Below are 18,096 nucleotides of genomic sequence, written 5' to 3'. Positions count from 1 at the left end.
GGAGTGTTCCCCGCATAGGGGAGCCCCATGCGCAGGGAGTGCGCCCCGTAAGGAGAGTCACCCAGTGCGAAGGAAAGTGTAGCCTGCCCAGGAATGGCACTGCACACACGGAGAGCTGACATAACAAGATGATGCAACAAAGAGAAACACTGATTCCCGGTGCCACTGATAAGGATAGAAACGGTCACAGGGGAGCGCACAGCAAATGGACAGAGAGAGTAGACAACTGGGGGGGAGAGGGGGGAAGGGGGAAATAAAAAATAAAATAATAAAATCTTAAAAAAAAAAAGAAAATAGAGATATAAAGTTCCCCCTTAGTACTGTTCTAGTTGTAACCCAGAAATTTTAATATGTCCTGTTTTAACTTTCATTCCATTCAAAATAATTCTAACTTCCCTCTAATTCCTTCTTCATCTTATGGGTTATTTTTATGAGTTATTATTTCCCACAAATTTGGGATTTTTTTTTTCAGAGATCTTCCTGGCATTTATTTCTAATTTAATTTCATTGAGATCAGAGAACATATTTTGTATGACTTAAATCCTTTTAAATTTATTGAGATTTACTTTATGGGCCCAGAATATGGTTTATCCTTATAAATGTTTTATTTTCACTTAAAAGGAATATGTATCCATCATTGCAATGTCATGCAGGACAATTCCAATGTCCCTAAAGTACCCTATGTTACACCTATACTTCCCTCTCTCTCCCTGCAGAACTTTTGGTGGCCAATGCCTTTCTATCAGTGAAACAAGAACTTCCATTGCTAGAATAATCCTAAGGTTACTTAAGTCTGTAGTTGCATTCCCCGCTTATGTATGCAAAATCTTGAGGATTTTAGGATGGTGATACCTACCCTGTCCCTGATTGAGATACATTTTGTCAAAACCTGTAAAATTGTGTGGTGCAAAGTGTAAACTATAACGTAAACTATAGTCCACGGTTAGTAGCAATGCATCAATATACGTTCATCAATAGTAACAACAGTACCACATTAATGAAAGATGTTAATGGGAAAGTGTGTGAGGGGGAGGGGTTGGGGTATACGGTAATCCCCTATATTTTTCATGTAGCATTTATGTAACTTAAAGCTTCTTTAAAAATCAAAAATTAACTAAAAAAAAAAAAGGGAATATATATTCTGTTGTTATGGTAGAGTGTTACCATAGGTCAAGTTAATTGATACTGCTGTTCAAATTATTTATAGTCATACTAATTTTTGGTCTACTTGTTCTACCAATTATCAATAGAGGTATATTGACATCTTTCACTACAACTACATTTTTCTATTTCTCACTGCAGTTCTATCAGTTTTTGCTTATGTATTTTGAAGTTCTGTTAATAGGTCAAGAAATATTTATGACTGGCATATCCTGTGAATTGATCCCTTCATTATAATGAAATAAACTTCTTTATCACTGGTAATATTCTTTGCTTTGACACTTACATTGTCTGATATTAATATACTCTAGTTATATCTGATTAGTGTTAGCATGGTATATCTTTTTTTCATTCTTTCACTTTTATCAAACTATTTGTGCCTTTATATTTAAAGGGCACTTCTTATAGGTGACATGCAGTTGGTTCCCCCCTTTTTTTTCAACCCACTCTGCAAACCTCTGCTTTTAAATTGGGGTTTTTCATTTATAAATAGTTTTAAATTTATCATCTAGTTTTTACTTGTCCCATTTGTCCTTTGTTCACTCTGCCCTCCTTTTTTTTAAATTGTTATCTTTTGGATTATATATTTTAATGATTTGATTTTATTGCTTTTGTTGGCTTAACACTTTGTTATTTTCCTGGTTGCTTTCAGATTCACAGTATATGTCTTCAACTTATCACACTTTAACTTCAGATGATATTATACCAGTTCATATATTTAACTTCAGATGATATTATACCAGTTCATATATAGTGTAAGAACCTTACAAGAGTATATTTCTATTTCTCCTTTCCTGGCCTTTATTTTATTGTTGTTCTACATATTACTTAGTCAAATGTTATAACCCCCAAAATATAGTTATTTTTATATAGACAGTATCTTTTAAAGAGATTTAACTAATAAGAAAAATAATCTTATATACTTACCATGCAATTATCATTTTTTAAATTCTTCATTACTTTGTTCACATCCATTTTCCTTCTGGTCTAAGGATTTCCTTAAACACTTCTCAGTGTTTTATGGTGATGAATTCTTTTAACAGTCCTTATAGTGTACATGTGCTAGTGATTTCTTAAAAAGCAGTTAGTCTGTTTTTTAAATACACTTTTGCTGAATATATTCTATTTGACTCTTTTCATTTAGTACTTTAAAGACGTCACTCAATTTTCTTTTTGCTCTACATTGTTTCTGATGAGAAAGTTGCTGTCATCCTTATGTTTATTCTTCTGTATATAATGTGTCTTTTTCCTCTGGCTGCTTTTAAGTTTTTCTTTATTACTGATGGTGAACACTTTATGATGTGTCTTCGTATATAGTTTCCTTCATATTTATTGTCCTTGGGGTTTGTTGAGATTCTTGAGTTTGTGAGTTATCTCCAAATTTGAAAAATTTCCAGCCAAATTTTTTTCTGAACTGACTCTCTTATCAGGTACTCCAATTACACATAAATGAGGCTGCTTGAAGTTGTCCCACAGTTCTCTGGTGCATTTTTCTTTTTCTTTCTGTTTAATTTTGGATAGTTTCCATCACTGTGTTTGTTTTCAAGTTTATTAATCTTCTGTAATGTTAATCTGCTGTTAATCCCAGTCTGTTTAGCTTTCATCGCAGACATAGTAGTTTCCATCTCCAGAAGTTCAGTTTGGATCTTTTTCATATCATCCATGTCTCTACTCAACTTTTTAAACATATGAAACACTGTTATAATAATTGTTTAATATCCTTATCTGTATATTCTGACATCTCTTGTCTATTTGACCAATTCATTCTTCTCTTTATGGATCCTATTCTCCTCTTTCTTCATATGCCTTGTAATCTTGAATTGGATGCAAGACAATGAATTTTACCTTGCTGGGTGCTGGATATTTTTGTATTTCTCAAAATATAATTTTTAAAAGATTTATTTATTTCTCTCCCCTACCCCTGTCCCTCTGCTGCCTGTTTTCTGTGTCAATTCGCTGTGGGTTCTTTTGTGTCTGCCTGTATTCCCATTGGGTTGCTCTGGGAACTGATTCTGGGACCTTCCAGAGTGGGAGAGAGGCAATCACTCTCTTGTACCACCTTAGCTCCCTGTTCTGCTACGTCTTCTTATTTTCTCTTCTCTGTGCCTCTTGTTGCATCATCTTGCCGCACTAGCTCTCTGCATTGGCCGACACTCCTGTGCGGGGCGGCATTCCCATGTGGGCTGGCACTCTGCATGGGCCAGCTTGCCGGGCAGACCAGCCTGACTTCACCAGGAGGCCCTTGGCATCAAACTCTAGACCTCCTATATGGTAGATGGGAGCCCAACTGCTTGAGCCACATCCGTTTCCCTCTCAAAATATTCTTGAGCTTGTTCTGGTTAGAGCTTTTTAGTGCCATGGACAAATCATAAACAGTCAATGATTTCAGCAAAATTGGTATAAAATTAGTAAAGATCTGATCAAAAACAATAACATTCTGTAAAACAAAGTCATCTATTGACATGTACTATATTCTGTAGCATAGGTATTGCTGTAGATCTTATTTGAACATTGTTAGTTCATAAGTGTAAGGAATGATACTTTGTAGGACTAAAAAGAAGAGAAAAAAAGAAAGATCAAAGCAAAGATTCCATAATGGCACAAGTGGGATATTCTTGTCCTTTTAAAGCTAAATCAAGGCATGATCATTTCTGCTAAACTTCCTGCCTTTGTATACTCTACAATAGAGAGTAAGGAAATCTAGATGTTAAGATTTAGGCAGTTTAAATACCCAGATGAGGTTACCTGGAAATAGTTTGATCTTTTCAGTTTTTGCTTTAATGATTTGTTTGGATGGTTCAGAATAGCGCTCAGTTTAGTGCTAATTATTCCCCACTAATGATGTGAAACTTTCCTGAGTACTCTTCCCAATGTCCTGGTATTTATAAGATTTCCAGTTTTCCTGTTAGAAATGGGCACTATTCCTGGCAGTATTCCCAAGATGTGCCTGGCACCGTTCCTTTTAAGCCTTTTGGATTATTCTTTTCCTTGACATTGGATACTTTATTCCACTTATGTGCTCAACAGTTTTCTGCTGAATAATTGAGGGGAATCTTCTGCAGATCTCTGAGGTTCTCTCTCTCTGTGTAGCTCTCTCGTCCTGTAAACTCCAGCATGATGTTCTCTCATACTCTCAGCTCTATCTCTTTAACTCAACCTATCTGGAATATCCCTCCCTGTGCCAAAGTCTGGAAGCTCAATGCTATGAGTTAGGGTATCTGTAGGGCTTATCTTCTTTATTCCTTTTTCTTAGGGATCAGTTTCTTTCACTGACTGATTCATTTCTTAAAAACTGCTGTTACATATGTTTTGTATGGTGTTTTGTTTTAATCTGGTGGAAGGGTATATCCACTCCTGCTATTCCACCTGAGTCAGAAGTGAAGGCCTCAGGATTTTAATTTATTATTTTCTAAATCCAATCCTCTGGTACCAGTGCCCAAGGACAAGGTTTTATTACTTCACTTGGATTACTATAGTGCTTCCTCTAATTGCCACCTTTGTCTAGAGTTTTGTCTTAAGTTTTTTCTTTAAACAACCACCAGAGTAACAACTGAAATGTAATCTGACCATTTTTACATTTAAATCTTTTACATTTAAATCCTGCCTACACGATAAAACTTAAGTTTCCTTAACAGTTTATAAGCTCTTTATGACTTAGACTGTGCTGAACTGGTTAGTTATCAGTTCGGCAACTGGTTAGTTACCAAATTTTAAATGCCAGGAACAATGAATTGTAAATACTTTTCACCATCTGCATGTTGTTTCTTATTTTGTGCTTTTGCTTATGTTGTTACCTCCTCCTGGATTCTCCCCTTCCTACATGGAAGGAGGAATTTCTTGGTCTTAAGCTTTCATCTCAGATGTTACCTTCAACCAGGAAGCATACTCCCTCAGTTTAGTTAGAAAGTCTTCTAACACTTGTTTTAATGGCTGGGATAATGTGTCAACTCAGCCAGGGAATTGTTCTCAGTTGTTTGCAAGCACTGGACTAACTGTAATACAAGGGCATTTATGGACTTCAGTCACATGTGAGTTTACTGCATAGATAGCTGATTATATCTAAATCAACCAGGAAGATTATTGTCAGCAATGAGTGACACTTTATTCAATCAGTTGAATGCCTTAAAAGCAGAAGTGATTTCAGTATTCAGAGAGAAGTTCCCAGCTCGTCTCTGGATAGCCAAGGTTTCCAGGAAGCTCATTTAGGACCTTCACTGGACTTTCATTGGAGCCCTGGTTTGCAGCCTGCCTGTGGTACCTGGACTTGTGCATCCCCACAGTCATGTGAGAGACTCTTAAAAAAATCTCTTACTATTGACAGATATCTCCTGTTGATTCTGTTTCCCTTGAGAACCCTGACTGATTCACCTGTGCACAACTTTAACACCGTAACTTAACACAATGTAAAATAATTACATTCATGTGTCTGTCTCTTCTACTAACCTGTAAGCTTTTTGAAGATAAGTATTACATCTCAATCAACGTGGTAAATTAATTACAAACACAGTACTTGGCATAGAGTAACTGCTTAATAAATCCATAAAGAACTGAATGAATCAATGATTTCAACTGTTTATGCTCTGGCTTTCTAATTTTATATGAGAAAATTGTTCATTACTTCTTTTATACCCTCCTAAAGCACCTGGCACAATACTAAGCACACTATAGGTGCCTGATACTTGCTAAATAAATATATGACTAAATATTTTTTACTATGATCTCATATTTTTCTTTAGATATCACATTAATTATTCTCTCTAAGCCTGAAGGTTGATCTAAAATCTTTTGAAGGTCTGAGATAAAATACAAATTCTATAACAAATTTCCAGCTTTTTGAAGTATTTTATATTCATTTTTTTCCTGAAAGACAATGCTAACAGAGCTTTTTAAGTGACACATATTTAAAAATCAATGATTTCAGCAAAACTGATAAAAAAATTCATAAAATAATGCTTAAGATCAAGAATGAAATACCAGTAACATTTTGTAAAATCAGATCACCTGTTGATCTGCAGTATGTTCTGTAGCACAGTCATGACTGTAGATCCTATTTGAACATTGTCAGTTTGTAGTAGGTGCAAGAAATGATCACTTTGTAGTACTAAAAGAAGGGAAAAAAAAGATCAATGCAAAGTTCCATAATGGCACAAGTAGGATATTTTAGTCCTTTTAAAGCCAAATTAAAGCATGACCAATTCTGCTAAACATCCTACCTTTGTAAACTACCTACAACAAAAATTTTAAAGATGTAGGCAGTTTTATATAACCATAAATAATAGTCATTCCATTATTATGAACAGTTATAGTCAGAGAACATCCATAAATATCAGGCTAAGAATCTACTGCTATCTTAAATTGAAATAAAATGTTAACCTCCTAAATCTGAATCCCTTGTTTTAGCAGTGAATTTCAATGAAGAAAAACAAATTTCTTATGAAGAAGAGAGAATATGAAAGAATGGAAATGGTACAGATGACTGTATTCAGTGACTTAGGTTCTTAAAAAAAATTAATTTGCTATATAATATTCCATGTTTGCTAATACCTTGTCTTTAATGATAATGAAAACATTAGCTAAGAAAAAAACATTTGTTTTTATTGGTTTATAATTCTTAGGCTCTGAATGGCCAGTTATAAAATCTTGACATTGGATAGTTAGGCAAGTTACTTAACATTTTGGAACCTCCATTTTTTTATCTGTAAAACTAGAAATATTAGCTCTCCCACAGGCTATTGCAGGATGTCCTAGAACAGTTTTCATTCCATTCTCCGCTAAATGAACAGAATTTTAATTAAAATGGGATCAGCTATTTTGGCAATCCATCTCTGGGGACACTTTACCCTAGCATCTACAAAACAACTTTACTCTTTTCTTCTTTATATCTCCTGAGGGAAAAGATTCTATTTCTATTTCCATAGTCCACAGCTTCAAGAACGGTTAAATAATTTCTTCCTGACACCTATAAAATAAGCCATTTATTTTTTGCTTTCTATAAGTGTAAATAAAAATTAGATGACCTGCTTTCTATTAAAGGTGGTCTACTGACCACATTCATTAAGCCCTGCTCCTTCTGTAAAACTCCACTAAAATGACAATTAAGAAATTTAAAAAGAGCATAAAAACACACATCAAGCCAAATGGGAGAGGAAACAACGGCAACAAAATCTCAGAAACTGAAAACTAAATAGATGAGTCGTAAGTGACTTAGCAGACCTGAGCTCAATTCTAAGCCAGGAATGAAATAGACAAATCCTCTAATTTAACATCACAGAACCCTCCAAAGTTCAAGAATTGGAGGCACCTGGAAAAGAGGGTGAAAAAGAAGCTAAAACAAGGAGAATGTGATTGTAAAGAAATCTATTAAAAAACGAACTAGATGTTCAAATTACTTCTCCCACTTTGGGCAACATGGAGATTGCCCCTCTACCTCCTAAGCAGAAGCCTGAAGGTTTAATTTCTCTGTAGAGGGTAAAAGAGCTTCTGAATCTTGGAACACTAAGCAGAGTTAAGACAAGAGACACTATACTATTTAAAACAGATGGATTAAATGAAAGCTTATATTGGGAAGCTGATGTGGTTCAAGTGATTGGGCTCCCATCTACCACATTGGAGGTCCAGGGTTTGATTCCTGGGGCCTCCTGGTGAAGGCAAGCTAGCCCATGCAGAGTGCTGGCCCATGCAGGAGTGCTGGCCCATGCAGGAGTGCTGGCACAGCAAGATGATGCAAAAAAAAAAAGAGACAAAGAAGAGAGACAATAAGAGATGCAGCACACCAGGGAGCTGAGGTGGCACAAGAGATTGAGCACTTCTCTCCCACTCCGGAAGGTCCCAGGATTGGTTCCTGGTGCTGCCTAAGGAGAAGACAAGCAGACACAGAAGAACACAGTGGATGGACACAGAGAGCAGACAAAGTGTGTGTGTGTGTGTGTGTGTGTGTGTATAAATAAATAAATAGATCTTTGAAGGAAAAAAAAGCTTGTATTATAAATGTTGAGAATTTCTGGCCTTTCCCACTGGTCTCCCAGGATACATTCAATCAAGTTTGAACCTTTCTGAAAAAAGTCTGAAAGGATTTGTGATGGGGATTCCATTCAGCCCAAGAGATAATTCCCTCAGTGAAAGTGCTCGCAAATCTCTTCACGGTGAAATATACACATGTCAAGATCCTCCCACAGGTGAGAGATTTTCTAAATGCTTTTTAAAATTCATAATTATGAGCACATAGCCAAGGCTCACTGAATGTTTGAGGAAAACATCCAATCTTCAAAACAATGACTAAAATAAACCAAAACAAAAAAGCAATTTGGTTGAAAAATACCAAGGGAGAAGGAAACAAATCATCATATATTTATATACACACACACATATACACATATATCACAGTCTTAGATGCTATAAATCAATGAAACAAGAACTGAAAGTCATAAAAAAAGAACATAGAATAAAAAAGATCTCTTAGAAATGAAAAATAAAATAGCAGAAAGGAAACGTTCTATAGAAAAGTTAGAAGATAAATTTGAAGGAATCTTACAGAGAGCAGAACCAAAAGACCAGAGAAAGAAAATATAAGAATTTTTTTTTTTCACTTAGGGGATCAATTGATGAGTAGTTGCAAAAAGTAATTGCTGAAAGGAAATGGAGGAGAGGAAACCATCCAAAAAAACCACTCTAATAAAACTTACAGAAATAAAGGCTGTTTAAGTTTCCGGACTGAACAGACTCCAATGAGAGCCTAGAATACTGGATGAAATTAGTTCCACACTTAGACATATCACTGTAAGTTTTCAAAATCTAGAGACAAAGACAAACTTTTAAAGATATAAAAGCTGGTTCCATACAAAAGTTAGGAATAAGAATGGCCTTGGATTTCTTAACCAATTGCACTGAGGGAAATAGGCATCTCAAGTGGGAGGGAAACTGGATACACTTTTTTGTTTTTTTGGGATACATTTTAAGATATGCAAATTCTCAAAAAATTACCTCCCATGTACCCTAGAAGTTACTAAAGGCTGTGGTCGGGAAATGGACTTGGCCCAGTGGTTAGGGCGTCCGTCTACCACATGGGAGGTCCGCGGTTCAAACCCGGGGCCTCCTTGCTCCGTGTGGAGCTGGCCCATGCGCAGTGCTGATGCACGCAAGGAGTGCTGCGCCACGGGTGTCCCGCGTGTAGGGGAGCCCCACGCGCAAGGACTGCACCTGTAAGGAGAGCCGCCCAGCGCGAAAGGGACGGAGTGGGGAATTAAATAAAATAAAAAAATAAATCTTTTAAAAAAAAAAAAGGCTGTGGTCTATCAATTGAGGGAATAAATCATGAAAGAGGAAGGTAAGTGACCTACTAGAGAGAGGTAAAGGCAATTACAAGGATGCTAGTAAAAGAAGATACTAGGATGACAGCTGTGAACCAGGCCTAGAAAATAATCAGTCTAGGGTGGTGCAGGTCAAAAGACTCCAGAAGAGATTTCTTCAGGACAAAATTGATAGAATATCTACTGCATTTAAAACTATTAGGAAGAAATTTATAGTTATAACTGGGAGTGGCTGGGGTTGAATTTGTGAATTTGTTGAACTATACAGAAAAATAAGAAATTTTTAAACACACTAAGAAAGAGTGCCAGACAGAAAATTATCTAATGAAAATTGTTAACTACAGTAAGAGGATGGGGAATGGGAAGTTATGTACCTGTATGGGCATGGAGTGAAAGAGAGCTAAACCCTAATGTTCCAAATGGGAAATTAATAGATAATGTTTTTAAAAAAGTATCAGTTATATGGATATAAGTACCCAAAGTATTAGCAATACTTATTGAAAGTGGTTGCCTTTGGTACACAGGAAATGGAGTGGCGCATGAGGACCAAGGATTGTTTTTATTAATAATTCTTACAGAACCATTTGACACTTTAAATTATGTGCATGCATAATGCTGAGAGAAAAAATAAATAGTTCAAGCCTTATTTCCTAAAATAAAAAAACCAAACAATATTCTTATACGTTTGCATTTATATAATTGGATTTTTCAAATGGGTAGGAATATTGCTACAATTATCACAGGAATATTTCCTCAGTTTTTAAAAAATAAAACATTAACTTAAATTTGTGTGTATAGAAAAATTCTAAAAAGTAACTGAAGTCCAATAAAATGTCATTATATAAAAAGCTTGCTCTTACTTGGTTAGGGTGTGAAAGAAATCATAACTGCTCTGTTCATAGGACTTTCTCTTATAGTAGGTATTAATATAAGACACAACTATAATCTTTTTTATTTCCTGGACTAAATTGTTCAAATTACCACCAATTATTATCATGGTTTTGCTAAATAGAAAAAGCTAAGCTAAAAAGTAATATTTTAGCAATTTCCCCCTTAATATAATATTCATATTCTAAGGTTTGCTGTTTAAAGCTAGACTGTCCAAATGAGCTTGTTTATTCTTATGGTGGAGTTATTTCAAGGTGGTTTCATTTAACTGTGGTTATCTGTATAGTTAATGAGGCATTTACTTACAGAAGAAAAGATCAAACTATTAACAGCTGACTCCACAATGACTATCAGTTTCATTAAAATAACTTTTCTTACCATTCTGGATGAGTTGAACATGGCCTCCCAATAGCCAGAAGAGAGAATCAGCCACAATTTGGAAAAAATGCAGTAATTCATCTTTTTCTTCACCCTTAACACAAAAGACAAATCCAATTGGCTCTTTTATAATTTGCTTTATTTAAAAATGACATCTGGGAGCCGATATGGCTTAGTGGTTGAGTGCCAGCTTCCTATTATGAAGCCACCAGTTCAAACCCCAGCCCCAGTACCTCAAAAAAAAAAAAAAAAAAGGACCTCTCTGGGGAATCAGAAGACCTGGATTCTGAATCTAGCTTAGTTATTTATGAGGTAGATGATCTTGTAGACTTTAATTTCTTAACTTGTAAAACCTTATGACTTCAGGCTAATAGTAACTTTTCCACTTGCCAGAAATAGTTATTATCTAGATCAAATGAGACAGTATAAGTAGTACAAGAACTACAAGTTGATATGCTAGGTCTTCTCAAGATTGGCTATGCATCAGAATCACCTGTGGAGCTTTTTAAATACACCCATGCATAGGCTTTATTACAAACATACTGAATCTGAATCTCCAAGGTTGAAATCTGTACATCTGTTTTTTCACACCGTTAGGTACGTGATTTGGTTGTGCAGCCAGGATTGAAAATTCTGCAATATGCAAATGTAAGATGTCAGCAAGAAAGGTGTTAGTAATAGTGCATTTCAGTTTCAGTTTCTACTCTATGACCCTCTATTCCATGAGTGCAGAAATCATATTCATTTAGTTCACCGCTATACACAGTGCCTAGAACAGTTATGACACATAGTAAATATTCGAACAATATTTACTCAATAAATAAATGAATTTTTTCTATTTCTTCCTTTTTGGAAAGTAGGGTAACAAATTATTCTAGATTAGAGCATTACAATGGGAAATTAGAAACATATATTCCATTTACAGTTCTGTCATTCACTGGCTAATTTTAGTGGAAAGTTGTCCTTAATATAATGGTGACAACAGTAAAAATATTATGATTACTAAGATTAGTCTTCATAATAATTTTCTTCCTATTATTGCAGCACAGGGTTAGAAAGGTGCTTAATAGACGTGTGCTGACTTAAATCTAACAACAAAACAAACATAAGAAAGTCACTTTAGCTTAATAATCCCTTTAGTCCAATAAAACCCCTTTGCCAGTTTTACTAAAAGTCACAGCACAAAAAGGATCCCCATTTCAATTTTGACCTGTGGTAAAGCAGCCCCACTTTTTCTCTAGCTGGTTTATTCCCTTTGATGTACTTACTAAAGAACCTTTTATCTAGATACAAATGCAATAATAAAGAACAAAAGTATATGGAAAATTATTAAAGCACTATATAAAAGACTATAATTATTAGTGCCCTGAAGCAGGTGTATTAATCAGCCAATGGGATGCTGATGCAACATACCAGAAATTGGTTTTTATAAAGGGTTTTATATTTGTGATAGAAGCTTACAGTTATCAGGCCATAAAGTGTAAGTTATGCCCTCACCAAAGTCTATTGCCACATGCTGGAGTGAGATGGCTGCCGATGTCTGCCAGGGTTCAGGCTTCCTGGGTTCCTCTCTTCCTGGGGCTCATTTCTCTTAGCTCAGTTCCTGTTTTCTCCACAGGTCAGCTGTAGACTATGAGGCTCTTTAGGCTTTGCCTCTCTCCACAAGGCCAGCTGTACACTATCAGGTGACTGGCTCTGTCTCTCTCCCCAGGACTCCATTCTCCCTGGGTTCAGCTGCTTTGATCCTCTGTGTGCTTATTTCCTGGCTCCAGCTCAAAATACCCAACTCTGTCTTTTGCCATGTCTTTTACTTGTGAGTCCCCACCAACCAAGGGGTGGATAGTCATGGCCCAATCAAAGCCCTAGTCATAATTTAATCAATTAAAAGTGATACCTCTGACGGACCAGTTTAGAAATATAATCCAATAACTATTTTTTAAATTCATGAACAATGCCAAACTGCTACAGGGGTGATATTAAATAAAAGTACTTTATAGGAAAGATAAAGCCTACATATGGGCCTGAGCTGTTCATGAGATAGAAATCATTTACAAATGAGGAAACTGAGGTAAAGTGAAATTAAGTGACTTTACTAAGTATCCAGAGCTAGTTTGTAGCACAGCCAGAAAAAGAAATCAAATCCAACACAACTTTCCATAGATCATGCTGCTTAAACTGACCTGAATTAAATCAAACCTAACTCAAATATGCAAATATTTATTTAGTTCTAGTTCTCTTAACATGCCAGTGGAGAGCCAGAAGTGGAATATTGCAAACTATTACCTCAAAAGCACATGTTCTACCACTTGAGTTAAATTCATATTTCTTCTACTTACCTCATCCATGTTGTCCACATTGTTCTACCTCTGGTTCAATTCATGCTTGAGATTTTTTAATTTATTGTTTTTGTGAATTAAAAATACATCTGTTTTAGTTTTCCTGTAACAGATATCTAAATATCTTATTTACTTTATTAGCCTTGGAGTTCTGTGTTTATTTTTTATACACTCAAAGCATCTCACGTGGAGCTTAATATCCCATGGTGACTGCATTACCTCTTCATAATTCACAAAACTTAAGAGTCTGCTTAACAGTAGGGCCAAATGTATACACAGCCAAGGACTCTTCCAAGGTAAAGAGATTTCAACCTTGTAGAATTACCATTCTCTATAAATTCTTAGATAAGCCTTTGCTGTCTTTCTTTATGAAAGTGTTTAAGGCACTTTCTAGCATTTAAAGGGCAAAAAGAATTTGCAAATTATTACGACATATTGAGTACTCCCAAGTATACCTCTCTGCAGTATTTAGTTTTGGTTTCCCATGTGGGGTGCTTAATGAGGAAACATCAGAAAATCAGCTGACAGAGAAGTGAGAGGAAATAGCTCTGCTAGATTTCCCAAGTGAAATTGAGAAACTGGATCTAAACTAGAAGTCCAGGATAAGAGAGAATTATGAGGTTAAATAAGACTCTGGGCTAGGCCTGGAAGTTAGAAGTCAAGAACTAAACTAGAACTGCTAGAAGGCAGAACTAAAGACCTGAGTTTGTAGCTAAGCAACTTGAAGATAGAATGCAAAGGAGATAATAAAAAGCTTCTAAGATAAAAAAAGAAGAGATTGATTGATGATTGGTATGTACTACAAGGAAAAGTTGAACAGAATTTAAAAAATTTTTTATTCCTCTCCCCCCTTGTGGCTTGCTTGTTGCCTGTTCTCTGTGTCCATTCGCTGCACACTCTTCTGTGTTTCTGCTTGTCTCCCTTTCTGTTGAGTCACCTTGCTGAGTCGGCTTTCCATAGTGCTTGCGGGCGAGCCTGCCTTCACAAGGAGGCCTTGGGACACGAACCCAGGGCCTCCCATATGATAGACAGGAGCCCAACTGATTGAGTCACAGCTCAATTTATTTATTTTGTTTTTTTAAATTTTTATTTATTTATTTTATTTATTGAACAGAATTTTAAAGAGAGATTATAAGATCTAACCAAATGTCTGCTGGTAGGTCAAAAGACATGAGTAAGACTCAAGGAGGCACAGGCAATCAGTATGTAACAGAGAAAAGAGGTCAAGTTAAAAATCCAATCAGAAGCTTCAGATAATACTTAAGAGAACCCGAATCTGAGACTGAGTAGGTAATTAAATTGCAAACTACTGAATGAGGGTGGAGGCAAAAAGTAATTTATGCAAGAAGGGTCTTACAATTAGTAAAATCTACTCAAAAGTAGAGAACTGTGTTTAAAAGTAGTTTACTAACAACACAATAAATATCTTAAGAGTATCTAGTTATTCATATTTTCAATAGCTTACTCTTAATTATTTCTTCTTTTTAAATATACTGATTAGTTATTAATAAATACACTATTGTTTTATCGGACTTTTTAAAGAGAAAAAGCATAACTGAAAGGAATATCGTGCTAAATTCTCAAATTATTTACTTATGAGTAACCAAAATGTACAGCTCAGTGCTGTCCCAAAAGAAATACAATGCAAGCAACATAATTTTAAATTTCCTAGTAGCAACCTTAAAAAAAGTAAAAATAAACAGGTGAAACTAATTTTAATATATTTTATTTAGCTCATTTTATCCAAATATTATCATTTTAACATGGAATCAATATAAAAAAAAATTTAGTATCAAGTCTTTGAAATCTGCCAGGCATTTTACAAATATGGAAACCCCAACTTAGATGCTCAATTTTAACTAGAAATACTTGATATGCATTAGACTTAATAAATTTATCATTAAAAAAGGAGATTCACATGCTCAAATTGTTCCAAACATCCTTAAAAGTTTCCCCAAAATGGAATTGTCTCAACTTTTAAATTTAAACCAATTAAAATTAAATAAAATTTTAAAACTTAGTTCCTCAGTTATAAAAGCCACATTTCAAGTACTCAACTGTTACATGGGACTAATGACTATCATATTCGACTGTGTAACAGATCATAAGGCCTTAAATTAGACATGGCCACCTAAATTAAATTGCAGGCAGAACACCTAGCAAATTTAGCTAAGATGACAAATGTTATCTATAAAAATAATAGGTGGCCTTCTCAACTTCTGATCCTGCAGTTTTTTCCATTCAGATAGCATACTGAGCCATAGTCCTCAATTTGCCCATATAAATCTCATTATTTCAGACAGCCCAAAGGCTCTGCATTTAGTCTTTAGATATTGTTTCTCTATACTGTATCCTTCAGAAAGCTCATTCTCCATTACTCTCCTCAAGGGTTTAACTAGCTGTCACACAAAAGGGCTTTCCAGTCTTTAGCCAGTGTTGACCTTGCAATCAAATTCAATCCCATATTTCTAACTTGGATATTTCTACTGGGCAATTTAACTAACTTCAAATGAATCTCATCACTTTTGCCATTCAATTTCTACCTTTGGCAAATCTCATCCTTTCTTTGGGGAGAGATATTTCTATTGTTATCATAGCTTCTTCTAATCACTCTTGTTCACATAGGTTGCTTCCTCTTCTTATAAAATTTACTTGTCTGTTAATTATATAACGCCTTTGATTGTTATTTAATTGTTAGTTCTAGAACTTACATCATCTCAATAAGAATTTAAGCATCTTAAATAAGTTAAGCATCAGAGCACTATAAACTTCTGACTTCTGATAATGAAAGAGTAGCCTATCTCGCCACCCCTCTTGCCTTGGGTTGGGCAAACTTTTCTGTAGAGTGCTAGAAAACACATATTTTAGGCTTTGTAGTCTCTGTAGCAACCACTTAACTAAGTGTGAAAGCAACCATAGGCAATATGTAAACAAATAGGCATAGATATGTTCCAATAAAAAAAAGTTTATTTAGAAATAAAACAGGTACCTGCCTGGATTTAGTTAATAGGCTCTAGTTTGTTGGCCCATGCTTTTGCTGATAATGAAAAAAACAAACAATTGTTTGAAGGCACTGGAGAGTAATAGTAGCAGTTTGATATACCTGATGAATTCCAAAAAGAAATATTGGATTATGCTTATAATCTGATCTGTACCTGGGCATGATTGAGTTATGATTAGTCCCCACCCCTTGGTGGGTGGTGACTCACAGATAAAAGGCATGGTGAAGGACAGAGTTGAGGGTTTCTGATGTTCGAGTTTTGATGTTGGAGTTTGATGCTGAATACCCGGGAAATAAAGCATGTACAGGAAGGAGAAGTAAGCCTCAGGAAGAAAAGAACCTTGAACCCAGAGAAAATCTGAGCCCAGAGGAACCCAGAAAGCCTGAACCCTCACAGACGTTGGCAGCCATTTTACTCCAACAAGTGAAAACACTTTGGTGAGGGAAGTAACTTATGTTTTACGGCCTGGGATCTGTCAGCTCCTACCCCAAATAAATATTGTTCATAAAAATCAAATGATTTCTGGTATATTGCATCAGCACCCCTTTGGCTGACTAATACAATAATCAAAAGCATCAAGAAACTAGAGGCTATGACCCTGAAATAAAATGCACTGGCTGAGATCAAGATTTATGTGGGTTTTCTCTTGTGGATACTCACCAGTGTGTGTATAGCACAGAGAAAGAGGTTCAAGCAAAAAGTTCCAGTTATATTGGGCTTAAGAGATCAGAGGCTGGAGTTTGGGACTGCCAGAACAGCTAAAAATGAGTGATTCATAGAATAGGAAACATAGAAGTCTATGCACAAACACCTAGCGCATTCTTGGCTGATTCCTGGACTATGAATATGTGAGAATTGGTTCCCCAGGTACCCAAATGAAAGCGACAGCAAACAGTGATTTTTTCATCTGTGCATACATAATTTAGAGTTCAAATCCCTCCAAAGTAAGACTGGGTTAACACCTTAGACTTACCACTAAAACCATAGAAGGGCCACACCTTAGGGGTAAGGATTATGAACTAGTACTAAGAGCAGTGTTCTAACACTGAGAGCAAAACTGAAGAAAATTTGCCCTAAAACGCTTAAAACCAAGCCTCCACAAGTCTAATTGAGCTGGTAGTATTTAACTACTCTCAACAGTGTTCAGAGGAATAAAAGCATTTCTACATATATAACAGTGTTCAGAATCAAGTAAAAAATTGAACTGAATTGAAATGACCTCTATGTTTAGGTTGAAATGTTTTGACTAGGGAGGATTTGAAAGATCAAAGGGAAAAAGAAAGTTCACTTTCATCCTTCTTCACCACTGGGCACTAGTGTGAAAAATCCTGGACCTAGAGAAGAGAACTTTCCTTTGTTGTTAAGGAGAAACCATGGTTTAGGAAGATGTTATAAAAATAAGTGTCTCTGAGTTCTGCCCAAATTTGATAGTGTGGCAGAGCCTTCAAAAAGTCATTCAATCTGCTTTAGCTAGTACTGCAAAATTTTTGAAAATACAGGTGAGTATTAACATTTTTTTGTTCTAACTGAAAATGTTTAAAGTCACTACTCTAATTGTACATTCAGCCAAGTAGTGTACATTTTAAAAAATAATTGAAACGAGGGAAGTGGCTGTGGCTCAATCAGTTAGGCTCCTGTCTACCATATGGGAGGCCCTGGGTTTGCATCCCAGGGCCTCCTTGTGAAGGCAGGCTCACCCGCACACTGTGGTGAGTCACCAGCCCAGGCACCACGTAGTGCCACCCAGCCTACAAGTGCCTCAGAGTGCCGCCAGCCCGCAAGCACAGTGGAGAGCCAACTCAGCAAGGTGACGCAACAAAAAGGGATACAAGCAACAATGCAGAAGAACACACAGTGAATGGACACAGAGAGCAGACAAAACAAGCTGCAAGTGGGGGGGAAATAAATAAAAAATAAATACAGACACAGAAGAACGCACAGTGAATGGACACAGAGAGCCGACAGCATACAAAAAGCTGCGGGGAGGGGGTGCTAATAAAAAAAAAAAGTGGAACCTTTTCTCAA

At 35.9% G+C, this 18,096-nt stretch overlaps 1 protein-coding gene across 5 annotated transcripts in view; it reads right to left on the bottom strand.

Annotated features, from left to right (window-relative positions):
- Positions 1-18,096, bottom strand: part of IQCB1 (IQ motif containing B1) — an 82,223-nt gene that overhangs the window by 55,010 nt on the left and 9,117 nt on the right. For all 5 annotated transcript variants that reach the window (XM_058295730.2, XM_058295728.1, XM_058295726.2 and 2 more), the window contains exons 6-7: positions 10,734-10,827; positions 6,163-6,262 (exon numbers count right to left, since the gene is read on the bottom strand). In XM_058295730.2, the coding sequence (XP_058151713.1) occupies positions 6,163-6,262; positions 10,734-10,827 (194 nt within the window). The remainder of the gene's footprint in view (positions 1-6,162; positions 6,263-10,733; positions 10,828-18,096) is intronic.

The sequence above is a fragment of the Dasypus novemcinctus genome, chromosome 4 (assembly GCF_030445035.2).
Source record: "Dasypus novemcinctus isolate mDasNov1 chromosome 4, mDasNov1.1.hap2, whole genome shotgun sequence".
Taxonomy (NCBI): domain Eukaryota; kingdom Metazoa; phylum Chordata; class Mammalia; order Cingulata; family Dasypodidae; genus Dasypus; species Dasypus novemcinctus.
This window is presented reverse-complemented; position numbering and strand designations above follow the sequence as displayed.